This window comes from Lytechinus pictus, chromosome 1 (genome assembly GCF_037042905.1).
Source record: "Lytechinus pictus isolate F3 Inbred chromosome 1, Lp3.0, whole genome shotgun sequence".
Classification (NCBI taxonomy): Eukaryota; Metazoa; Echinodermata; class Echinoidea; order Temnopleuroida; family Toxopneustidae; genus Lytechinus; species Lytechinus pictus.
In genome coordinates this window covers 19,183,770-19,211,624 of record NC_087245.1, presented here as the reverse complement: position 1 = coordinate 19,211,624, position 27,855 = coordinate 19,183,770, and the positions used below count along the sequence as shown (strand labels likewise).

General features: G+C 33.8%; 1 protein-coding gene across 1 annotated transcript; it reads left to right on the top strand.

Moving 5' to 3' along the window:
- Positions 1-193: 193 nt before the first annotated feature.
- Positions 194-24,307, top strand: LOC135153679 (neurobeachin-like protein 1). Its single transcript, XM_064097690.1, has 6 exons — positions 194-395; positions 2,793-2,884; positions 7,216-7,380; positions 16,762-16,843; positions 20,663-20,778; positions 21,621-24,307. The coding sequence occupies exons 1-6, from the start codon at positions 345-347 to the stop codon at positions 21,697-21,699; spliced, it is 585 nt and encodes a 194-aa protein (XP_063953760.1). The 5' UTR covers positions 194-344; the 3' UTR covers positions 21,700-24,307.
- The last annotated feature ends 3,548 nt before the right edge of the window (positions 24,308-27,855 follow it).

Sequence of the window (27,855 nt, the reverse complement as noted above, 5' to 3'; positions counted from 1 at the left end):
AATTTCTTGCTATTTCTCTTCAATTCTTAATATTGATTTATAAAAACCAAAAAGAATATTGTCATCAATCAATCCATACTTTGCGAAATGTGAAGGGCATTGACTGAACCAAGGAGTTGCTCCGAGCTCGACTGAATTTTACGCGTTTGAGTTTATTGGTAAAAAGGGGGCGTTTTCTCGCCTAATCCGAGATGATTATAATCTCGTTAATTTCGTGGACAACATATCAACATGTCTCTTGCTCAGTAGTTCGGATTTTGACTCCTCGATCGGCGAATCTAAATTCTACAATAACTGTAGATTTAGGCCTCTTTGGCGACTGACAGTTATCTGATATAGTCAATATGGGTTCTCAAGAGCAGATGTATGAGTTGTGGATGCATTATAGTTCAAAGGTAAAAAGAAATCTTCACGTAAACATGCATTTCCGCATTTCTAATCGCACCGGCGGCGGCCGGTCTGGCTGGACAGTCAATGCCGATCGCTGTGAAGCACTTGCCCCTGCCTGAGCTGTGGCGGGCCGGCTTGGCCTCGCCGCACCTTGCTGGACTGGGTGTATTAGCCTACCGATATAGATTAGGAGTGATCGTGAGCTGAGCGAGTGTGTGTGTTGTGCTGTAGTGTAGGCCTAGTGTAAACTTTGGCGCTAATGCAGTTTCGCACCGGCCGATTACCAGCATACCTCATCACCAATACTTGTTCCCACTCACACGTATTGCGAGGTTAGTATTATTAGTATGGTCGGGGGTCCTAAAGCTGCGCGGGTCCTAAAGCTACGCACCACTCATCGCGCATGCAGTTTTTATGGCAAATGCGCACTCTGTATGTGGAACTGTGACTGCAGAGTGACGAACGATTCCTATTCAATTTTTTCTACAGAGAGAGGTTGCAGTAAATCTCTAATTTCTAAATGCAGAGAAAACCAACAACTATTTGGATTTTTGGAGTTATGTTCGCTTTAATTTCATTTTATCCTATAATAATGTGAATATATTTTAGAAATTGAGGCACAGGAAATACTATTTTTTTGCATGATAAATCGAGTGCGTAGCTTTAGGACCCCTTCTACATCGGGCGGCGAAATCAAGAGGTGTTCGGAAAACACGGTGGGATTTTCGTGTTAGTGAGTTTTGCGATATTTTCTTCTAGGTTTATGATCTTTATAATGTTTGCCACAAATAGGTGAAAGATAATTTGTTGAAATATTAAAATTGGGATAGTTTTTGTTGTTTGAAAACAAAGTGCGTAGCTTTAGGTCCCCCCATCATATACTAACCTCGCACCACGAACCGCGTTTGGCAGTGGATTTCTAAGTAGTGGGTCGCGCGTGCTGGGATCTCACTTCTTGGGTCCACAACACACGACTTCTATGACTATGGCTTGATTTTTCTGTGCGCGGCGGCATGTATTTTGTAATGAACCCTTGGGTGACTTGTTCCCAAATGTCATGACAAGTCTCTCAGTCACATTGCAAGGTCAATATATATACCTCTTTTCCAAATATCGCGATCGGGAACCGCTGTATTTCAGCTTTGATCTTGATGTCGTTCGAATCCTCAGACATCACTTCGCGGATCGCTTGGATGCGCCGTAATGTTGATATAGACTGAAGTTATGTGACCAAAAGAATCGCCTGCAGCATGCTGGCAGTTTGTTTGCCACATGTTCGCATGATTTGGTTGCTAACTTCAGTCCATATCAACATTACGGCGAATCCAAGCGATCCGCGAAGTGATGTCTGAGGATTCGAACAACGACATCGAGATCAAAGCTGAAATACAGCCGTTCCCGATCGTGATATTTGGAAAAGAGGTGGGTATATTGACCTCGAAATGTGACTGAGAGACTTGTCATGACATTTGGGATTTGGGAACAAGTATTAGTGATGAGGTATGCTGGTAATCGGCCGGTGCGAAACTGCATTTAGCGCCTAAAATTTCACTGTTTCAGTATGTGTGTTGAATAAATGAGTTTAGTAGAAATTTAAACTCCTTTATTTTTGTAAATTTTGTGCCAATTGGTGAAATTGATCAAAGGATGGCGTTGTTGTTAATTTAATGTTAGCAAATTAGGATTTACTGTTTTTAGGCCTAACGTTAGATCTAGAGTCTATAAAAAAAGTCTGTCAATTTTTGTCTGAACTTAATATATTTATTGCCAAATCTACTTCGATCGATCTTTTCTTAACCTGAATTTCGGCCACATCAATTCAAGTATTAGAAACAGCTATAATACCGGCTCTGATCTCAATGCCGTCATTGGAATTTTCAGATATCACTTCACATGCGAACATGCTGCAGATGCATGGGCGAGCTCCAGGGGCAGATCTTTAGGTTTGGTCATTAACTTCAGTCCAAATTGATCAAAACTACGTTGAAACGAAGCAATGTCAGACAGAGTCTGAGAATTCCAATGTTGACATTGTGATCAAAGCCAAAATAAAATCATTCCGGCAATGCTCGATGTGGCTGAAATTCAGGGTAAGGATCTATAAGATATTTAGACAAAAATTTAGTTGAAATTAGTTTGCTAATATCGCCAGGTGTGAAAGTGCACTAGCGCCCAAAGGACTTTGGGTTCTTACATGTAGGAGACTACGCCTGCGCCTAGGACAAACTAAGCTATGTCTAGCTCCGTGGGCAATGTGGCAGGACTGTATTTTGTGCCACTACATTGGTAAACAAAATCAAACGGTGTTCCACAACGTGTGATTTACGTTATTCACTGTAATTATGTGCTCTTCCTCTTCTTTTTTACCTAAATCTAACTCAAGTTTTATTTCTTCTTTACAGAGAGACATCCAGCTTTTCAAGACATATGTTGATAGATTCCTTCAACAGTACCCATCTTCAATCGATTTGGAATTCAAACATATAGCTGAAGGGTAAGAGACAGACTTTAATCTTGTTTCATCTCGTACTGTACAGGTGGTGTCCAAAGTTGATATACCGAGGCTAATGATGATGATGATGATGATGATAATGATAAATTATTGAATATTTTTATTGTTGTTGATCATGATTATGGTGATAGTGAAGATGATTATTATTATTATCATGATGATTTTATTTATAATATTTTGATGATAATGATGATTTTGATAATTGTGACGATGATGATGATGACTCGTGAAGATGATTATTAAGATCAAGTTTTAGGGATGTCACTTGTGGCTGAGAAAAGGTTGTTTGATAGTTGTATATGATTTTCAAAATTAAAAAGAAATTCAATTGGATCAAGAGCTTTCTGGTAAAGGTGCAGCACATATTTTTAGGTTATTTTTTATTATCTTTAATAGGCAGTTTATATCTTTGTCCAGGATTCAAAATCAAACTCAATAGGTGGTTTCAAACCGCCTCGATCACAAGAATCCCCGTTAAATTACGAGAACTTTTTTAGGCTGTAAAATACCCATTAATTATTCCTGCATTCACACCGCCCTGAAACATACCCTTCGGGATAAGTTCCTGAAGTTACGAGCATGCGCAGTATGGTCTGATAAGCAGCAAGGCGCGAAATTCAAAATCACTAGCCCAGCAGCAACCCATGCACGGCGCCGCACCCAACGACACGCTGGGCTAAAAGTTCCCGTAATTTGCTTTCAGACCGCCAAAATACCCACGACCTTGGAAAAAATCCCCGCGAAAGTTCTCGTAATTTCGCCAAGTACCTACTATTTATCGGGTATTTTCTTTCGGGGATATTACGCGTAGTTTGCTTTCACACCGCCAAAATACCTGGTATTTTCTGATCGGGGTAAATTTCCCGATCAGAGAATACCTGGAACTGGCGAACTTCGAGGCGGTCTGAAACCACCTAGAGTTGCTGTTAGACAGGAAAAGTTTTAGCTTTAGATAGTTTTAAAGTACGGTTAATATATCAAGATATTCATGATAGGAAATTCCTGCTACAATAGCTTATCACCATATCATTAAAAATAAACACAAGGGGTGCTTTTCTGATAATGAAACCTAGGTTTAACCCTAGAATAAACTAGAATTTTAAACTACACTTCGATGGAATACTGGCTTCATATTTCTGCCATATTTATGGTAATTATGATGTGCTAACTAATTTATTAAAATTTATTCCTATTCTCATTTTGTGTCTCAATTAATTTTTTGACAACTTTTTGCAACAGTATATTTAAAGAATATATTTTTTTGATTTGTGAATGAATTGACAACTGGCACTAACAACATGTAAACCATGGCTATAAGAATACCACTCGGTTTGGAAAAGACTTACCAATAGTTCATTTGGCAGGCGGTATCTGAATTTAAAAGAGGAAATTTTCAGAAAGCTTTGCTTTCTGTCTTTTGGAGGGTTGGATTGGTAGTGGGATAGACAGGGCTTTGTATATGTATGTCAGCAGAAATGTAATTCAAAACTTTAAATACTGTGTAATCTAGAAATGTCTGTGATATTATAAAATAAACATCTACACTGTACATGTATCTTCAATAGTGTTGGTATCACCCTTTTTCATACCAGCACACATGCAATACAAAAAGAATTCCATTTCCTTTTATTTTACATGTAATTTTGTTTAATTCTTCTGTAATTTTCCTTGATTTAGGGGTCATATTAAAGGACAGAAAATGAAAATTTTAGAAATGTTTTTTTTTAATTCAGATTTCAGATACTATTGTCCGCCAAATTGGTAATAGGTACCCCCCTTACCTCCTCTTCACCACTCCTATATATCCACAGTCCATCTAGGACTCGTCACATGGTGTACCGTAAACCTCTTCCGCAAATTAAAAAATAGTTTTCAAAGATACTCAGAAGAAAAAAAAAGTCAAATTAAACATGAGTTTACTATATATATGGCAGCATGTACATGTACAGTATGTTTGGGACACATTCAGTACATACATTACACAAAGTCATTCATTCTCTTTTTACATGTATGGGCTCTTCTATTCAAAGCTGACTATTGTCTTGTCTGCAGGGGTAGGCCTACTCACTGTACTGCTATTGTCCTTTTTACAAGTAAACAGACACCCAGAGTGCTGATCCTCTTATTTATTTTGTACATATCACTGGCTTTTATTTTACTAAGAGGATTAATGTATTGGATTAATGAATTAGATTAATGCAGCCAAATGAGAACAAACACACTTGAAGTGGTTTCACAAATGGCTCAAATTGGGGCTTGAAATAGAAGAAGTTTCCATCTGATAGGGAAAAGCAATCAAGGGGAATTATTTTTGTTTGATTTGGAGAAAGGTTGTGTGGTTTAAACACTACTAAGATACATTCGCACACAGGAATAACTGCGCTTGAATTACATAGATGAACTTGAATGTCCAAACTGCTCATGAGTACACAAGTGGTTAAAATTCATTGTGGACAGGTAGAATCCTAAATTTGCAAAGAAGACATTATTATGAGATGTAATTAAATCTCAATCAATTAATTTCATAATTACTGGAGGGTTCATACTCAGAGGCATAGCAGTTAGCACTACCAAGTACCAACATGGATCAAAATATTGTAGGACTAAATGTAAGTAGGAGTACATATCTTTGCTGTGATTAGGTTCACAACTCAGTGTGAATTAGAGAATACCATCATGGCTGGTTCACACATTTTTTTTTATTTCATCATAATTAAAAAAATAGATTTTTAATCATGTAATATTGCACATTTTGCATGCATATGTGAACTCCCCATGATGATGTTGGTATGAAAGCAGAGAGTCAGCCTGGTTTAATTAAACTAGCATTTTGCAAACAACAGCCATTGAACTTCACAATTCCAGTGTAATGAACTTCATGGACATGTACATCTAAACACAAATTATGTACATGTACTCTGTGATCATTGAACACTGTGTTTATACTGATTGCTATAGGTTTAATAATTTAATTTAAACTACTACTTTTTACAGTATAAATATTATGCTGGTGTGATGTTGAAACAACAGGTCTTACAATACATTAATACTATGTATGACACTAAAAGTGTTTTGCATTTTTTGCTAAAAAATGATCCTGAATATAAATTGTTTCCCAGACTAATAGTATACTATACAATTATGTATTGTAACTAAGTAAATTTATGTAACATATTTGGCTAAATTACCTCTTTTTTATTTAAATCTGCAAAGTGTTGCTGTCATGACAACGAAATTGATTGTTTAGATAAAAATGTACTTTATTAGGACTGCTTTTATTTTGGAGACAACATTGTAGAAAATATTAATTGAACAAGTCAAATAATCGGGTAATAATACATGTACATGTATTATGTATATCCCCCATTTGAAATCGATGAATAGGCAAATATATAAAGAATAAACAGTAACTGTGAAGTATTTTTCTAATGGGGCGTTGCAAGAAACTTGCAATTGATCGCGAGTCAATTTTAGGTCCCAAAATCAATTGAAAATTATGCTTTTCATTGCAAATTTGCAATTGATTGATGGTCTCCTTGCATCAAGAAATATTGATTTGCTTCAGTTAAAATTGATTCATCACTCATAAATTTGCAAATGATCGTTAAATATTGTCTTGTAAACAGGGCTTAAATTAATCCAAGGCCACCATTTGACACCCTATTAAGTGGTTTCAAACCGCCTTGATCACAAGAATCCCCGTTAAATTACGAGAACTTTTTAAGGCTAAAAAATACCCATTAATTATTCCTGCATTCACACCACCCCGAAGCATACTCTTCGCCTTCGGGGTAAGTTCCTGAAGTTACGAGCATGCGCAGTATGGTCTTATAAGCAAGCGAGGCGCGAGATTCAAAATCACTAGCTCAGCAGCCACCCAAGGTGCCCATGCCCAAACTCTACACACTGGGCTAAAAGTTCCCGTAAATTGCTTTCACATTGCCAAAATTATCGCGAAAGTTCTCGTAATTTCGACAAGTACCTTTTAATAGTGGGTATTTTCTTTCGGGGAGATTACGCGTAATTTACTTTCACATTGCCAATATTACCTGGTATTTTCTGATCGGGGTAAATTTCCCGAATTTCCCGATCAGAAAATACCTGGAACTGACGAACTTCGAGGCAGTCTGAAACCACCTATGGATCTACCTCTCTCATTGACCTTGTATTTTTGTGACTGTTTTACTTTTCCCCATTAGCATTTCCCCATAGATAAAAAAGTGGCCTTGTCCTAAAATATTAAAATCTATAATTTGAAGTAAGTATTCAATCAAACAAGGTTAACTTCATAAACTTTTTTGTTTTATTTGCAGGAGGACTCTGACTGGTCCCAACTCAGCGACCCTTCCTGACGGACTGTTAGAAACATTGGTAGTTGAACTAGCATCTTGTAGCCATCAGTGCCAAGAGATCATATCAGATTGGGATGTCTTACAGTACGCCACACAGATCGTACAGGTGCTCATTGCAACATGCAGGTAAGCTTTGTTTTACAAAAGTTTATATTGTGATTCAAAATTCATCTTTGAGCATAAAAAAAAACATTGATAAGCTATGATGATTGCTATTCCATGACAGTTATGCTTTTCACACTGCACTTTTTTTTTAACCCTGGGAAATTGGTGGGGGGGGGGTCTTAGCCCTACCAATTTCCCGGGGTTAAGCTTAGCCCACCTCGTTTTCACACTACGTTTTTAAAGTGGGTTAGCAATGTATTTCTAGTACGGTACTATCTAGACCTGCAAAAAAGCCGGGTTAGCCGGCTTGTTATGGTGCTAGCACCACAATTGCAGTGCTAAGAGATGCAGTGTGAAACCAAACTGGGCTAAAGAAAACAGGGGCTAAGCATTGGCCAATCACAGAAGTTGAAATTGCACATTAATTACGCTCTGTATGGTAAAATCATCAATATTCATGAGCTGTGCGATAGTCCGGGGTAAGGCGTTAAACCCGGCTAAGCAAATAGTATGGGGTTAAGAAAGACAGTGTGAAACCAAAAAAAGATAGTATGGACTAATGGCAGTCCAGGGTTAAGGATAGTATGGGGTTAAGGAAATGTAGTGTGAAAAGCATTTTATAGTGACTGATATCAATGGCAGTTAGACAGGAGATTTGTTAATTTTGTAAAGGGTGTGTTGATTAATAATCAATCATTTCTTGTCGTTTTGTCTTGCCTGCATAATCAGAAGCATGACATCTATAGATGTGGTTTTTTTGGACGGCGGCGTCACAATCGGAGTTTAACCAAGGTTAATTTTTTTACATAACTTTGAAATTATAAAAGACTTGTTCCATGAGACTGAACACAGTAATACTCAAAGATAGCTGATCATTCAGCGCTTGAGTTTTAGGCCATATGATCAAGGTCAAAGGTCATTAAGGTTAATGAACTTGCGGTATCAACTTAAACAAAATTCACAAAAGTTAAGATTTTGAATTTTCTAGATAATTTCGAAAGCGTTTTCCCTGTTACATTTGACTGACATCAATGGATGAATGTAATCTCAGGTCACTATACATGTATATGCCAAGGTCAAATGTTATTTGGGGTCAATATACTGGTATGAACTAAAAAATAAAAGAAAACGCAATCAATGATAGGTGCTATACACAAATGATTTTAAAAACAAAGAAATCATGTTTCCAAATCAAGGTAAATGATTATTTGAGGTCAAAGTTTGAGTTGTAATATCAAATAATTAATTTCTTCTGATTTTTTTTCAAATCCAAATTTGTTTACATACTCCATCAAGACTTTATGTATTTAATGTAAGTCATAATGCAAGCAAATTTCAAGTAATTATATTTAGATCAAGGTTAAAGGCAGGAGGTTATCTCAGGTCTTGACCTGAAATGACCTGTAACCTTGGTCAAATTGGGCTTATTGCAATTTCGCAGGTACAGGTACTTTTTTATATATCCAATTGGAGATGATAATAATTAATCATTAAATGACCCAATAATTATAAATTTCTAAATGAGCACCTACATGTATGTATATTTACACAGTATATGTACTATTTCTATTTGGTATTTGAACCTATTAACCCACATCCATGTATTTACACACAATTTTGAAATACATGTCTGAAAAGGGTATATTTTCAAGGTTTTAAACTGAAATGGGACCCCCAAAAGTTGGGCAGAGTATATATTAATTGCAAACTGTGTAAAAGTTTATGGAGCAATTCCAATTGAACTATCACAAAATGAATTTTAATTGAATCCAACTTTATAATAATGACCATAAATTATTTGCAAAATGATTCCAGTAAAACAATGATTTTTCTAAATTCAGCAAGGCATTCTGTCAGTAAAGTAGATGGACCAGCCCTTTTCCATGTTAAAATTTTATATGTACATGTACATCTCATTTGTCCTTACATGTATTGGGAGATATATAAAGCAAACTGATGTCACAATTTCAATGTTTAGATCAGCTCCCTGAATTTAAAGACTTTTTGTCAAATTTGTCACTCACATTATTAAGCTACTCTTTTTTTATTACTAATACATGTACATGTATCACACCTTCAACACATTTTGAAGTGTCATTATAAAAACATAATTTGAATGGCCACATCGTTAATATAGGCCTTTCAACCAGAAATATGGAGATACTGTAGATATGAAGTCCCAAATTAGGGAACCAATATGTAAAATTTAAAGATGATCCATGGCTTCCACAGTCCCCAGAATTCTATCGAAAAGAATAACCAAAGTTTTATGAAAATAGGAAACCTGGATATCATTGTAAAGACCATATAGTTGTATGCTTGTATAGTTTTGCTTTATAAGTTCAGATTTCTTACAAAATGAAAACATGAAAAGATACATGTACTAAGCTGTGCTGTGATGGTAAGGCCTACATACATGTACTGTACATATGCGAATGGAACCCCCTGTACTTTTTATATCCTTTCCTAAATTGAAGGACAAGTTCACACTGATATTCTGTCATTTTTTTATCAACAAGGCATACTTGATGTTAGGACAACTTCCCCTTTAAAATGCATTGAGCATTGGATTGAAAGAGGAGAGGAACAATGTTTCAATGACCTCATTATACTATCTCTACCCCATCTCAAGAGAGGGAAGGGGGGGGGTGCAAAGAAACAGAAACAAAACTAAACTATTCAATATTGGATTCATCATTCATGTTTGCAGTTTCAACTGAATTGCCCCTGATTTTTGGTTAGGAGGCATTATGAATGGTTTAGTTTCATCCAAAACTATCCCAAATGAGGAAATACACCCAACCTTAATACACATTGTAATACTTGTATACTTTGCATATTTGCTATCTGAATAGTGAATAACAATGAGTCATTCCGTACCATACAATGAGTCTCTTCTTTAGCCATTGAGACATGTGTACACTAACGCTTTATATGTATCCATGTACGTATAATAGACCTGATGAAAGTGTTCAGCATGCATGTATTTACTTTACAGTTGGCTTCAAGGGGTACTCCAGGCTGAAAATATAACATGAACCAATAAAGTAAAATCAAACAAATAATGCACTGAAAGTTTCATAAATATCGGAAAAGTTGCGTTGTGGTGTAGCGGTTCTGACTCTCACCTTGCAATTAAAGGGTCTTGTTCAAATCCCACTATGCCACGGTCTGGCATTAATTGACACTTTGCCGCTCTCCAGTCTCCACCCAGGTGTTGAATGGGTACCCAGTAGAATGTTAAAGGAGAATGAAACCTTTCGGACAAAATAGCTTGTGTGAAAACAGAAAAATCAAAGAAACAGATCAACGAAAGTTTGAGAAGAATCAGACAAATAATGAGAAAGTTATGAGCATTTGATTATTGCGATCACTAATGCTATGGAGATCCTCACATTGGCAATGCGACAAAGATGTGTGATGTCACTTGTGAACAACTCTCCCCATTACATTAGTACATATTTCACTTAAATTGCCTCTTTTATCACATCTATCAGTAGATCATGTATTCTTTCTATAGGAGGGCATGTAATACAGATTTTTAAAGAATACATCATGGATAGAGAGTTTGTATCACCATATTAAAGAAAAAGCAAAAAGAGACATTTTGGGGGTATTTTATAGTCCATCAAAGGGAAAGTTGTTCACATGTGACATCACACATCCTTGTCGCATTGCCAATGTGAGGATCTCTATAGCATTAGTGATTGCAATATTCAAATGCTCATAACTTTCTCATTGTTTGTCCGATTTTTCTCAAACTTTTGTTGATCTGTTTCTTTGATTTTACTGTTTCGACACAAGCCTACTTATTCCAAACGTTTCATTCCCCTTTAAAGCCTATTTAGTATGTCTACATGTAGCAATCAAGTCTTGGAACTCTTCATGGAATGCTCCATATTGTGTGTGGGCATGCCAGGATCCGATGACAGAGGTAATAATGAAGTGCTTAGAGATGTCTTTTCAATGTTTAAGCACCATATAAAAGAGGAATATTATTATTATTACCATATAAGGCCATGCGTTTTATGTTGGGCCCACAAATAGGAGGTATCGTTACATTTGCGCGACAAGCACAGAAATGATGAATGGTATAAAACTTGAAATACATGTGCTACATGGGTATATTTCATATCACATCAAAGGGAATCTTTATACCACTTACTTGAAAGAAAAATAAATACCTGAGATTACTTCATTTACCAGTAATTAGCAATTACATGTATGTAACATCAATTGGCCATTTTTGCATGGTGGTAGACAAGGGGAGCATAAATTTTTATTTCATTAAGAAACTAAATATGTATTATCACAGTACCTAAATATGTAATAGTTTTGGGGCTCACTGGCTTATTCTTTAATCATAAGTGGGTCAAATTTGAACTTTTAAGTTTAAAGGATACCTAATTAAGCTAATAAGTATAATTAATTGATGTAAATCATGAAACTAAAACAATTGAAATTGTGGCTGTCTGATGTATAGAAAATGAGGAGAGATAAAATATAGGTGTAGGAAAAGGAAAAGCACAAAATAATTAAAGACTTCAGAGATAAATCAATTTATTGTTAATTATGACCTCATGGTTTCAATTTTGACAGTGTAGACTGACAGCGATGACTTTGATGTGTCCGAATCTTCAGATTATTCTGGTAACATAACAGATAGCCAGTACACCTTTTATGCAATTTTGATGGCTGAAAACTTGTTTGTAGCAATAAAGCCCTCATTCGATGCTATTTACTTTTTTTTTCTTAATGTTACATCACACTGCGTCTATGAATCAGTAGATGACACATATTTGGCTGGCACAAAAGTGTTCAGAGAATTTTTTCCAGATTATCACAAAAACTACTTGAGAACGAAACTGGTACAAAGATTACACTAAACAGAGGCAATTGTACCCATAGAATGTGTTTTGTGCATTGACATTCAACCCAGTACCAAGAGACCATTTCCTGCAGAATGTCGAGCAAGAGGATATATTTAAAATATAACACTATAAAATAACATAATCAAAGTATTTTTGCCAGGTGTATGGATTTATTTATAACATGTTAGTTTTTTTTGTTCACACTAAGTTTTAATATTAAAGCTAAAGCAATTATGAGAAGTTTTCATTGTGCATTCATATTTTTCCTATATATGTTAAACCTGACTCTCAGTTGTCAATCTTTGGTCCACCGGTCTTTGAGTAAGAGGTGACAAATCCCACAATTTGAGTCAAATTAAATCAATTTTTTATTCATAATAACCACAGTAAATATATTATAATATACTGGTGAGTGTTTTCAAGTGTGTTTATGCAACTAAAGGCAAGACTTCATAATATTTTGGGGGTAAATCAAGCATTGTTACATATTTACCCGAAAAATTGTGATGTGAAATTTTGTCTTAAAAGATGATCGCACAAAAGTATTTTGGTAAGAGTTATCCCTAACAAGTTATATTGGAAAGGTCTCACTGGTGTAAAGTTTATCCGATTCTAAGATTTATTGGGAAGTATATTTTTCACAGTTTTCCACATATTTTGACCTTTAATTTTTTATGACATTACCATATGCCTTTTCTGATTGCATTTTTGAATTCCTCAGACAATTTCCTTTCAGAATATATATACTTTTATGGGTATAGGATGTCAAACATACATGTAAGAAAGAAATGCAATTGTATGAAACGGTGCGATTTTGGAAGAAAATTTGAGTTGTAACGGAAATGGGCTCAACTCAAAACGCATGGCCATAAAAGATTGTGACATTTTTAAGTTTTGCATCTTTTCGGATTCAGTGAAAACTTACATGTATGTCCTCAAAATATGCAATGAGCCAGCTGATGATGGCATATATAAATATGTATATCTTGAGATGGGGTAGAGTATAATAGAGTCATTGTTTTTCAGAATTTGAATCTGAGATGTTCTTTAGATTAAACCAAGATTCTTAAGAATAACAAGAAATCTAAAAAAAAAAAAAAACATTGAAGGGAATATGCAAATTTTGTTCAGTCAATCTGTAAAACTGTAAGGATGTAGGTCACTGTAAAATTCAGTAGGATCTTGCTTGAAATGAAGTCATTGTAAACTGCTTGGATCACAGTATAATCTCGATTGTGTAACATGTCCTAATTCCTGGGTAAAGTAAGATGAAGCTTCTCATAATTATGTTGTCATATTACACCTCGGTAATTAGACACCTGCACGCTTGCTTCACAATTTCATAAGGGCAGATCCATGGTTCTATTTTTAACTTGTGTACAGTAGGGTTCCTTCAAAATCTCACTTGCTCCAACAGAGAAAATGTCTAATTAAATTCTTGATATATTTTCTTATTACCACCAAAAGTTGGTGCTTGAAATTGAATGCATTTAAATTTTCCATAACCATAATAGCAATTAATTGAATTGTTTTATTTTTATGGGTTTATGCTTGTATACAGATGTGATGTTGGAATCAACTTGACCTTTAATATTCAAACTCTGCTGCAGGGTATGCATTATAAATTTAAGAAAATACATTATGAAAATAATTATTAGAGTGAAATATTACATGTATCTTTAAAGCTACATCTTGTTGTGTTACATGTACTATGAAACAAAATGAGTGAATGTAAAATGTTGATTTTCTGACTTGAAATTTTCCTTGCTTTTTACATGTACATGTACATTGATAACAATCATGTTGACAGATTATATCCATTTTCATGTCGTATCTGAATGATTGATTGATCATCTTCGAAACATTGTGCACTCCCTGTTGGCATTTGGACGTGTGTTATCCTCTGTATCTCAAACCAATGAACATAACATGTATTTTTCCTTATACTTTATTACATAAAAGTTCAAAACATGATTTTGAAATACCGTACTTTTGTTAAATGCAAAAGTTCTTAAAGTTCTTATTTCTTGTTATAATTTTCACTAGCTACATGTATTAAAAGAAACTACATGTACATGAATTATGTTCATTCATTTTTTTAAAGGTTTTAATTTAGCTGGAAATGGTGTTTAACTTCTGTTAAAAGTACAGGCTTAGCCCTGGCTTTTTATAAACGTGGACTCTAGACTCTTGAATGAATACATGTACATTCAATTTGAATGCAATTGTCAGTTAACAATGCAGTAATGAGGTCGGAAAATAGATGTTTATTCCAATTCTGTGTGCATATCTTTCGAATGTGCTACAATAATCTAATGGAAAACAATTTATTTGCACTTCAGTACATTGCAATAATGAATTTACTATGCCTAATTGGTTTGCCCATTTTAGCATGATACTTGTTTATGGAATCAATGAATTTACCTTGGTAACATACTACTGTTGACTGGTGTACAAAATATGAAGTGAAAATTGTACTGAATTTTTACTGCAACATGGAATTTCTGGATGACAACATATACAAGTTTTAACAAGAGAGTATTGAAAAATGACATTTAATGCATATACATGTAGAAACATTTTAAAAACAACTGTTTCTTGTTGCCTTTAAGTTGACAGATGAAACATAATACCTTGAATATAAATGTTCGTAATGAGATAATTCAAAATGTTGATAATTTCAAATATTTAGGAGTTTATGTTGATTAGGAACATAAATGGAATGCTCATTTGGATTTTATGGTAAAGAAAATAGGCAAAATGATAAGTTATCTTGGAAGGTTAAGGTATTTGTAAATCAATCCAGTCTGAAAATTATCTATTCCTCCGTCATCCTCCCACATTTTGACTACATACATGTAGCAGATATTATATGGCAGTCTGCATCTCAGAAACATCTGGGACTACTGCAGAAACTACAGAACCGTGCTGGCAGAATGATCTTAAGAATTAATCCTTATTCGCATGTTTGTACTTCTCATATTCGAGAAATTTTGAAATGGAAAAAATAGAGATTCGTCATCATGAGCATATAATGATGTTCAAAGTTAGAACTACATAATCTTGCCCCGGAATACATGAAAATGTCAATACCTGTTAAATCTCATCAATATTCTCTTCATACTTCTACACTAAAACCTGTCTTCCAAAACTAAAAAAACTAATAGTTGTAAAAGGACATTTCTATATAGGGGGGCTTCATTGTACAACAAACTACCATCCCAAGTTATCAATCTTGATTATTTGTTGCATACATGATTTTGAGTGAGCTAGGTTTTCTTTATTTATCTTATTTTTGTTCAATACTAATTTAATTATTGTTTTGTGTTTTATGCTTTGTTTTAATTTTCAATCTTACATCTTTTTGATTTTTTTTCATTTAATTAGGACCCCATGGAAGAACAGTGATATTTTGTAAATACCACTAAAATGGGCTATCCTCCATTGTAAATATTTTCATGATTTTCATGTATTTTATTTATGACTTTTTATATGGAAATAAAAAGAAACAAAAGTTTTGTCTTCATCAGAAAAAAATAGTGTAAGCAGGATACATGGAAATATACATCTCAAATTGAGTAGAATAACTGATTTGTGATTTGCGTGTTTTCCTTCAGCAAGAAACTTATCCACACTGTGCTGCACTCAACCCAGGTGAGGTAAATGGGTACCGGCAGGAAGTAATTCTTCAAAAAGCTGTGTGCACCAGAATCGGTAGACTAGCTTAGCCAGGGTAATATAGGAGCGCCTTGAGCACCTAGCAAGGTGGATATGTGCGCTATACAAATCCTATATTATTATTTATTTGCTGAATAAAACAAATACTACATGTAGCCTAACAAATAACAATTAAAAAGATCACAGGCATAAAGATGTGTAGTTCATTTAATATTTTACAATACAACAAGATTTCGACAAATACCTGCAAAATGCCCTCTTATACTTTTCATGTATTTCAAGATATATTTTTCAATTTTCATTGATTTCAAAGAAGGATCATGATTTATACTCATAACAAGGAAAGGGTGACAGTCAAGTGCAGTATGTACATAAAAATACAGTAAATTGTGGTACATGTACATCAAGCTCACTCTGTCACCTCACTACATGTAGCCTATTTGAAAAGGAAGAAGAAATCCCATAAAGTAAGAGATACATGTACATGTACATTGAGTTCGAATTATAAATTTAACTTTTGATGTTTTTATTCTGTAATGGCAATTGTTGTTCATCTACATACATGTCTATGTTGTTTATAAAAAAAAATCAATGCTATTAATTATCCCCATTTTAAGTGTCATGATGAATGAATAGTACTAAATTCCAACCTAAAAATCTAAAAGAATACATGTATGACCCATTTTCACATAATTCATAATCCGGACTATGAAGATAAAATTTTGTTTGGGCCACAAAAATCCTCTATTTAACTTTTATTATATTGTAATGTTTTATCACCCACTCATTTCATATTCATCCCTGTATGGTCTAATTATTAAACCATCCTGTCTTTTGTTTTATTTATTTGCAGACACCATGACAACATTGCCCTCGTTGGATCCTGTGAATATTTCAAGCACATCATTCCTCTGGCCGCAGCTGCCTTTAAAACGGTAAGGAACCACAAGCTCTCAATGGAAGGGTGTGTTCACACTCAAAACAAAAAAACATGCTTTGAATTGTGATTATAACATTAATGTTATTATGCGAATCTAAGGTGATTGCATTCCTAATCCTCATTGAAAATGGCAGTAATGAATGACCCTTTTCTGAACTCTTTCTTGTAAGTTTGCCTTTCGTAATTTCAAGAATTTATTATTGCTAGTACACAGATTGAATAGTTAATCAACAAGTGAGTCTTGAGACAAGTCTAGCAGAAGTTCTAACCTGCAAAAAAGAAAAGAAAAAAAAAATAACATGAAAAGGAAAAAGAAGAAAAAAAAAGAAGAAAATAACAGAAAAGAAAATGAAGGAAAAAGAAAAAAAATATTAAAAGAGAGAAGGAAAAAAAATTATAATAAGCTACTGAAAATGAACAAAAGCTGTGGCAAAAATAGTCAATCCTGACTGGTTGCCAACCAAGGAAAGAAGAAGAAGAAGAAATGCTGTTGATTATCTGGCCACAGTACAGGATTCCATTCTGCCCCAGTAGGCTTGAAATTCAAACCATTTTTCCACAAGTCATGTCAACTTTTGCAACCAAGTTTTTTGTCATAATGCAATGTCTTAATGTGCTTTGGCTCGACTTCCAGATGCGCGGCAAACGTCAAATATCTTTTCTAGGATTCTCCTTTTGTAAAAAAATCATGATTTGAAACATACATGTTTGTGTGTCTGAACACACCTACGGTATGTGTAATCTCTCTCCCTGACCACATTCTGGATTTGGCACCAGCCACCAGTACTGTATCTCCCTATGTGTGTTGTACAAATACATGTTTTGGGGGTTATTTTCTGTTCTCCTAGTATAGAGGATAATGGGTACAGACCTGCCTGAAGAAAGTAGTTTACCCCCTACTGATGAATTGCATAATATTTTGTAATTGATTTTGATCAGGAATGTAATAGTCTCTACTAGCTGGAAAAATTATCTAAGTATCAGAATTACTTTAATTTGTCATATACATGTTATGTTATACCGAGGTTGTTTTACCTGACTGCTAAGAATGCACGAATGCCTGTGAGCAAGCAACCAGGGGACCAACGGCTTAATATCCTCTCCGAGGGACCTGGTAATGAGGATAAATGCCTTACCAAAGGGCACTAGCGCACCACTCTACCGACTAAGCTATCGCACCTCCCTTAAGTATAGATCATGCGACAGTGCCTTAATGTGGACATACTGTATTATTATCATTCATACATTTCCTCAATTTTATTTACAGTACATATATTTTTTTAACTTTGACACAGTATACCGATGAATGCAATTAGGAAATTATAAATTGATTTCTGTGAACATTGTAATGATTCTTTTTGTAACCTCTACATGTTATTTGCCCCGATTCTGCTTTATTCCCTCTCAGTTTCTGTCTGTCTGCCTGTCTCTCTTTCTTGATGACTGATTGGACTTTGGAGTGTTTGCCTTTTTTTTTTTTTTTTTGCTTTTTCTGTTGCCTTTTTTCTATTTTCTGTCTTTCATTTCTGTTTATGTGATTCCCTTCAAGTACATCCTTAGGGATTTGAAAACAAAAGTTTGAGATCTTCCTCTGTTTATTGTAAACCACTTATGCTTTCCTGAGAAAACACTTGTCTTGTCTACTGCATGTACATAGTCTGACATTAAAGGCCCATTCCTTAATATACATATTGAGTAATTTCAGGGTTAACAAGATTTTCTAATAGAAAAGGAAGTCATATGGTTGTTGAAGTTGTTTTAAAGTAACTTTTAATTAATTTATGCAAGGAAATTATTTTTTATTATTACTTAATAGTGTATTTTTTTTCTCCATCCTATCAATTTGTAAGATTTTAAGAATTCTGTTAGGTCTGTGTAGCACTGCAGGACTTACTTCTTTTTATTTTTAAAAAGAATCAGTTTTTTAACATACATGTACATGTTGTTTCTGAGTGTCACAGATTCAGTATAATTCTTCTGGCTTGTTTAAGGGAAATAAATATGGCAAACAAACTTCAAGACAGGCCAATTGAATACCATGCTTCCCTTCATAAGTTGACATGATCATTGTAGCATATTAAATGCTCCGTATTTTTTTAAATATTATTTTGTGTAGCATTTTTTTTTACATAGGATTGAACAAAACATAGCTGAAAGCTATTCTCTTACAACCAGAAATGCTAATCAAATCTGAGAACCGAAATTATTCCCTTGATTATACCTAGGCTACATTCAAGCTACCGTACCTTTTATTTTAATCATAGAATTTAATAATATTATTCTGAAACTGACCAAAAAAATTTATTGTGTCTTGCTTTTTTACCATCCATATCAGCATTTTCAATACATCAGTCCTCATATTTCAGCAATAGAAAATAGACATGTATGTCAACTTTAGTTGGTATGTGTATACATGTAACTATTGTTGATGTACACTGTACTGGAAAATAGCATTTAGTCATTTCAATCTTTCAGTAGGCCTAGATATAAAATGCATTAAAGTTGGATTGTTGGAACAAACAATTTTTCTTTGCCTAATTATTAAATTAGGAATTGTACATGTAGCTCAAAAAAGTCTGAACTTCAAAAGTTATAGAACGTTCCGTTTGTCTGACCTGATGCAGAATTGTAAGTAGTATGTTTTTCTTGCTGTAAGCACTGATATTTTCTTAGGTCCATTGGTGAGGATGTCGAATCTGTGACATATCTTTTAACTCTAATTGTCTGACGTTACTCTGATAACTAATAACAGGAAAGAAGCAAGGAGCCAGTGTCAGTTACAAGAATAAGTTACAGCGTTCGCTATATGCCTCTGGGACAAGAGAATAATCAATTACACTGTCTTTTCTTTTCTTTCAAAGCGCTTTTTTTTTTTACTCCGGCTCGTGCTGAAAGATTATTTTACAATTACATGGGAATTCATAAGGCATGAACCCAAAAGATGTAGAGATTTATTTCTTTATTTCTTATGCATAATGGATGAATATGATGGAGAGAGAAGAATGATGTGTTGGCTTTAGGGGCACATTCGGGAGAAATCTCATGAAACATACATGTACATCGGAAGGTATTGATTTCATGTTATTGCTTGGACGGAAATGGGATTTTTGAAACGAGATCACATTTTGACAGATATGGCAGAGACATGGAAATGAAGATGAACATGTATTGAGTGACACGATAGCTACAAATGCAATTTGAAGTAATTTCAGTTTGAAAGTTGTCCCCTTTAAAGTAACAGATTTTTCTATGAAGGTATAATGCTTTGGTGAACTTTAGTGTTGCTTATTTTTCTTCTTGTGGAGGAGAGTGAATTATCTAGAAAGTCATTGGATTGCTCTTGGTGTTTTAAATTGATGTATTTTATGTTTGCGGGTTCCCCTAGTATTATAACAGTATTCTAATTACTGATGGGGCTACCATGTTCAATAAAGACGAAATGAATATATGAATAAAGAAACAAACATTTAGTTAAAACAAGAAGTGCCAGAGCTTCAAAAGATAATAAAGCAGTCATTCATTTATCAAGATATATCCATGATAAAACAGGAATGTTGCTAAAGCATTCATGCGCACCATTAAGAATTTTTTGGTAGGCAATGCTGGCCGACTGGCGAGTGGCTTTGCCTGCTGGGTGCTATTAGGCAGATGTACATCAAACCTCAATTATTGGTCACTTTTTAGATGATTAATGTTTTTATTCTGTCAAAAGATGTGATATGCTCCTCTCATTTTGCTAGAAACAAATTTTCTACTTAGGAAAACGTTTACTTTAACATTCCTTTCTTTTTATTTCTTGCAATTTGACCTCTAGATTCCATCGCAGGAAGGTCTTTACCGAGAACTTCTTGTGAACTTCATCCAGCATTCCTTGCATCTGTTAGAATGTATGTATGACCCTTTGCATCTATGGAGGAGACATCTCTCAAAGTGAGTAACATAAAGTCATAATGTTCTTCAAAGGTATTATCACAATTATGCAACTTGATTTATTTCAATTCCTTCCTAGCAAATTCATTTAAATATCACCTAAAAATGAAAAACGATTTAAAAACTATTGAAAACATTAAAATTTACCTAAAAATGAAAAATGACTTTAAAAAGATTAAAAACATTAGAACGAAAAATAACATTTTGTAGCGAAATTAATAACATAATTGACTCATTTTTTTAGGCAAAAGGGGGAAATATACATGTAGGTGTTATACTTTAAAAGTAAAATTTGCTTTTAATATTACTGCAAACCTAAAGTACATAAAGATACAGCAAAATAATGATCTGCTTTGTGTTGAGGAATGAATATTGAGGAAATTGAGCCAGTTCTTAAAACAGCAAGTATTACAACCATGGTCTTTGATCTATAGATGCAATAAAGGCATGCAAAGGTTAACTTCTAGAAAAATCAAATTCCAAATCAAAGATTGATCAGGTGACAAGAAAGATTGCCGCATTGGTAAAGTAGGTGTAGGCATACATGTGCGTGGATCGGATTTAGTGAGAGTACACTTCATAGGTTTAATTGCTATGTTTTGTTTGTCTGTTTTTCTTGTTGTTTATTAAAAAGATTCAAGTCGTTTGGTACTTTGGTATACTAGTGTTATGTGCTTGTAAATTATTGAATGAAAATCACCTTTAGGAACATATAAAGATGAATATCCTATGTACAGTGTACATGTACATGTATGCCTGCAGGAAGTTATCATGTTATAAACAATCTCAAAATAGCATAATTGATTTGTAATCAAATTCATTACATTTTCTCTTTTTTACAGTCATGTTGGTAACACAACGCAGAGTTCCCGACCGGCTCTCTTAAGTGTCGAGGTGGTGCCGTTCTTTTACGGTGAGTGAATAAGTGCTGTTAGATGATACAAGAAATTTGAGCCATTAGGGCATGCATTACAAGCCAGGCCCTGTGTATACAGTATGACAGTTTTCATTAAAAGATTTTGCATTTGCACAAACCATGCTTGTTTCATATATTTTCTCTTTTGTATTAGGGGTGTACTGAATGTTCTTTTTATTTATTTAATAAGTTCATGTCATAGGGTGGATAGCCTTTCCAGCAGAGCTGATTTTCGAAGGGGTCTGCGAAAATAAATTTACATTTACAAACAATAAAAAGAATTGCAACTTAAAATGAAGCAAACATAAACAACCAAGTTTTAAAAAAGGTATAAAGTAAAAAGAAAAATGCACACACACAATATTGGCTGTACAAGTTTAAATGTAAAAAGATTGTGATTTTAAGGTAAATCTATCACACAAATAATCATGCTTCCTTTCCTTTGGGGCAAGATATATTGAATGGATAAATCATGTATACATCAAATTGGCAATATTTAGTAGTTGTTTCTACTACAAATCATGTGTCCTTTCATGGGCAACAATTTGTGTGTTCCCTAATATGGTGGAAGATGTTTTTTAAACTACAATATTTTTAATCAAATACTGAGTATCTTAAACCAAATGTGATGTTTCAAGGATGCATTGAAAGGATGCTTTATATGTTCTCTAAATTGGCAGCAATGCGGGTTATTACATTTACTGCAAATTTTTTTAATGAAATGCAATCTTATTTGAGTATTACTGTACAGTATTCCTGTTTTATGATTCTTGATGTTCAAATGTGACATGGCATGGATGCAAGACAAAGTGGATCCACTGTCAGTTAGCTGTTCTTATGTATGCTTTCAATATACTGTAAGTGTTGATTTTTCAGAAATAATTTGAAATAAACAAAACTTCTATCTCTTAGATCTGTAAATTGCAATTGGAAACCTTTACAGACTGCCACAAAAGTGTGATTAGAAATTCAATGTAAAGCCTCTTTCTAGTGAACTGTATTTCAATGGAGACCTGATTGGTGATTGCATTGGTTCCACTTAATCACCATAAAATGCATTAGATTAAACACACTTTCAGCTTTATTCAATGAAGCATAATATTGAAACTAATTTTGTGAGAATAACATAGAAACTAAACAGCTCTTGCACACTATGTTGTGAATACCATGTGCTATGATTCAATACAAAGCACTGATACAGATAGCCTGCATACATGTAGGAATCTCAAGAAGAATTTTTTTTTCATGATTGAATCCTCATTCTATTGGAAATATTTGTAAATATTAATCGTGATTGAGGAAGTTGCCAAAATATTCTCTTTCCTGGAGCTACTTTCAACCAAAATCTTTCACAAAATGATATGAATAATGAAACTTGGCTGTATTTTCATGAATTTCTAAAAGAAAATCTAAAATCATACTGGGAGAATGAAAAAAGTATAGCCAACTTGACATAGTATAGATTGGGATATCCTCTTGTTTGAATAGGCTTGGTGGCTTTGGGATTTGGGGTCTCCTTTTAGGTAGAGAACATGAATATGGATAGGAGATCAAATCATACATGTATATTGCCTTTTATTAAAACAAAATTTGAGTTTCATCAGTTTATTATACAAGATAGTTCTCAACCCCATTGTATGTACATGTAGCTGAGTATCCCTATGGCCAAGGGAATGTAATAAAATATGTTGGATTAAACCAGAGTGTTTCATGTTACAGAAAAATAGCCACAAAAAAGCTTACGACTAGAATTGTCTGTGCTGCCGATTTAATCATTCATATTCATTTTCTCTGAGTACTTAAGGCAGGTACATGTAGATGTTTACTGGTGGTTATAGTATAGGGGTTGTGGTTTCATATTAGCTCATTGACTTACATGAAAACTGATATTATTGTTCCTTGTTACATTTCATTAGCCCACATCAATTTCTTCAGAAGAAACCAAAGTGCTCTTTCGTTTCAATAAATTTTCTTATCCTGTACATTATATGAATTGTATGTTGATAATGATACAGTGCTTCCACTTTTCAAAACAAAATCTTCTGGAATTTATTATGAAAGTTACTGGAATTTTACAAAATATCTCAGAGTTTTACAAATGTTCTCCAGTCTTTCAATACTTCTCTTCTATACACAAAAAAAGATGAAGTATAGGGCCCAGTGCCTTAATGAGCCATACATTTTGAGGGGCGAAATATGACCAAAGACGTATATCGGGCAAAAGAATTGCGAGCGAGCAAAAATGTTGACATTTTCATTACAAAGATCCAATTTTGAGATAGATTCTCACATAATATCATTCTTGGAAATGATGACTTCCCGGAAAACTTCCCTGAATTTCTCACTTCCCGAAATGATCTTGGACTTGGAAAATAGCAAAACTTCCTGGATTTCAGGAAGAGTGGAAGCACTGTAATGATAACAGCCACTTTTAAATGTAATGTGCTCGCATCAGTTGCATTGGTATGCTTTTAGCACCTAGACATTATTAGCCCTGCATAACCAAGATGAAGATACCAAAGTAACTAGTGCTTAACACACTCAAGCATGTTTAAAAATATATTTAAATGAAAAAATATAAAAAATATAAATGTATGAAATAAATAAATAAATAAATAAATATATAAATAAATAAATAGATTGATTGATTGATTGATTAATTAATATAATATTGGTTACCCATTTGTACCTTGATGGAGTGTGCCAAATGGAGACAAGCTGCCAAAGGTTATTAGTGGTGCAATTGGATTTGAACCTTAGACCCTGTGGTTCAAAGTCCACAGTCTTATTCTCTGATCCACAACAATTCTACTTTTGGTTTTTATATAGATATGTAGTATATTAATTGTGTTTGCTGAAGACAAACAATTGTTTATGCTGACCTTCAAAATGAGTGCACAGCCATTCACTCACAGACATAATTCAAAGCATAATGCAACAATACCTGATAAACAGACAGCTTATTCCTCAATATGCAGGATTGTAGGATTAAAAAGTGTGTCAAGTATAAATTATTGTCCAGCATACATGCACACTGTCTGTATGCCTTTCTGAGTATTAGTTATTTTGTTTTAGGACAATGAATAATGAAAATTGGTTGTAAATGAGACTGAATGATAATGTATCCTCTTTGTATGCTAACATAAAGTGTAAATGAAATTAGGTACAGATACATGTCATGTCCATGAACTTGCAGGTCGGTTCTGTGTCCTTTGAAAGTACATACAGTATTGCTCGGAATAAAGTTGACACCCTTCCGAGGGGTCACGCATCTACCGCGAGACAGGCGTGAACCCAAAAATTACCACCAGCCGATTTCGCGCGTGAAATTCACGCGTCAATTTCACGCATGCAGCTGGCAGAAGAGAGGCCCAATGCTCACGTAAAACACGAGATTTTTTCAGATTTGATCTCTATTTGTCCATGTAGTTTGCGCCTCAACTCTAGGCACTTTTTGGTCAAAACACGACGCAATCCCGATGCAATCCCGTCGGTTTACTGACGGATGGTCTATTATCACTTGGTCTAATCATCAGATGGGCTAACAACATTCGGGCTAAACCCACTTAGTCCAATTCTCTTTTAATTCACCATCCCGTCATTTGCACTTCAAGATATTCAACCCGATAGACAGCGGGTTGAAAATCCTAAATTCCCAATAGACAGCCGGTTGAAAAACTGCCTCAAGCGCGCGCATCAGACGAGTCCCCGCTAGAAATCCATGTGCCCAGCTCCTGACCGAGTGACCCAGTTATAGTTACATCTTTGGCTTAAAGGACGAGTAGATTATCTTTCCACTGTTTATTTATGGAGCTAGCTTCATGGTTTATTTTTCAGTGTTTATGTTATCAAAGACGTCTTCCGTTTAAAGGACAAGTCTTGCTTTTTATGCAGGTTCCCTCATATTTCACTCTTTTAAATTGTCTTTAATTCCTAATCGCTATTTTCTTTAATTTGAATTAATTGTTATGCCTTGTCTGATTTATATTCTCATAAGTTTTCTGATATTGCTTTCATAATTTTGTTTGTACTTGTGAAATATGTAAAATCAAGTCAAATCAAGTAGATAATCTTTTTTTATCTTTTATTTTTTATCTTTTGTTCTTCAATTCTGTAATTTTAATCAGGTACGTATTTCATTCAAAAGAACGAGTATTTTCATCATTTTTCTATTCATCATTCAAAGAAGAAGATTCGCTTTCCATCATTTTCTGTTCATTGTTTTTTTTTTTTTTTTTTAAATCAGTAATACATCGTTCATTTAAAGGACGAGTTGATTTGCTAACCATCATTTTCTGTTTATCAATTCTTTTTTTTTTTCAATTTCCTCACGTCTTTTAATCAAAGATTCGCTTTCCATCATTTTTCTGTTCATAAATTTTTTATTTTATCTGTTACGTCGTTCATTCAAAGGACGAGTAGATTTGCTTACCATCATTTTTCTGTTCATTGATTGACCCTTTTTTCATTTAATCAGTTACGACGTTAATTCAAAGGACGAGTATAATTCAGATTTGAGTTTTATTATGAAGTTATGAAATAGAGATTTAGAATCAAGTTAGAATTAATCATAGTTATAGAACATTTAAATAAAAAACACAACCTATGAGATATGAAGTCCTTTAAGAATGGAACAGATATTACTAGATTTTCTAACCATCATTTTCGGTTCATCAATATTCTGTGTGTTTTTTTTTCATCACTGACGACTTTTATTCAAAGATTCGCTTTCTATATTATTTTCTGTTCATTAAATCTGTATTTTTGTTTTATCAGTTAATTACGTCGTTCATTCAAAGGACGAGTAGATGCGTTTTTCATCATTTCTGTTCATCATTATTCTGTTTTTTTGTTCATCACTTACGTCTTTTATTCAAAGAAGATTCGCTTTCATTCATTTTTTTGTTCAATTCTGTATATTTTATCAGTTACATCGTTCATTGCAAGAACGAGTTGAATCCCTTTCCATCATTTTTCTGTTCATTGATTGACCCTTTTTTCATTCAATCACTTACGACGTTAATTCTAAGGACGAGTATAATTCAGATTTGAGTTTTATTATGAAGTTATGAAATAGAGATTTAGAATCAAGTTAGAATTAATCATAGTTATAGAACATTTAAATAAAAAACACAACCTATGAGATATGAAATCCTTTAAGAATGGAACAGATATTACTAGATTTTCTAACCATCATTTTCGGTTCATCAATATTCTGTGTGTTTTTTTTTCATCACTGACGACTTTTATTCAAAGATTCGCTTTCTATATTTTCTGTTCATTAAATCTGTATTTTTGTTTTATCAGTTAATTACGTCGTTCATTCAAAGGACGAGTAGATGCGTTTTTCATCATTTCTGTTCATCATTATTCTGTTTTTTTGTTCATCACTTACGTCTTTTATTCAAAGAAGATTCGCTTTCATTCATTTTTTTGTTCAATTCTGTATATTTTATCAGTTACATCGTTCATTGCAAGAACGAGTTGAATCCCTTTCCATCATTTTTCTGTTCATTGATTGACCCTTTTTTCATTCAGTCACTTACGACGTTAATTCTAAGGACGAGTATAATTCAGATTTGAGTTTTATTATAAACTTATGAAATAGAGATTTAGAATCAAGTTAGAATTAATCATAGTTATAGAACATTTAAATAAAAAAACACACAACCTATGAGATGTGAAATCCAATAAGAATGGAACAGATATTACTAGATTTGCTAACCATCATTTTCTGTTCATCAATATTCTGTGTTTTTTTTCCATCACTGACGACTTTTATTCAAAGATTCGCTTTCCATCATTTTCTGTTCATTAATTCTGTATTTTTATTTTATCAGTTACGTCGTTCATTCAAAGGACGAGTAGATTCGTTTTTCATCATTTCTGTTCATCATTATTCATTTTTTTAAATAATTTCATCACTTACGTCTTTTATTCAAAGAAGATTCGCTTTCAATAATTTTTCTGTTCAATTCTGTATATTTTATCAGTTACATCGTTCATGGCAAGAACGAGTTGATTCCCTTTCCATCATTTTTTGAGTTCCATCAATTCTGTGTTTTGTTTTCATTGTTCATCAGTTACGTCTTTTATCTAAAGAAGAAACGCTGTCCATCATTTTTTTGTTCAACAATTCTGTATTTTTGTTTTATCAGTTA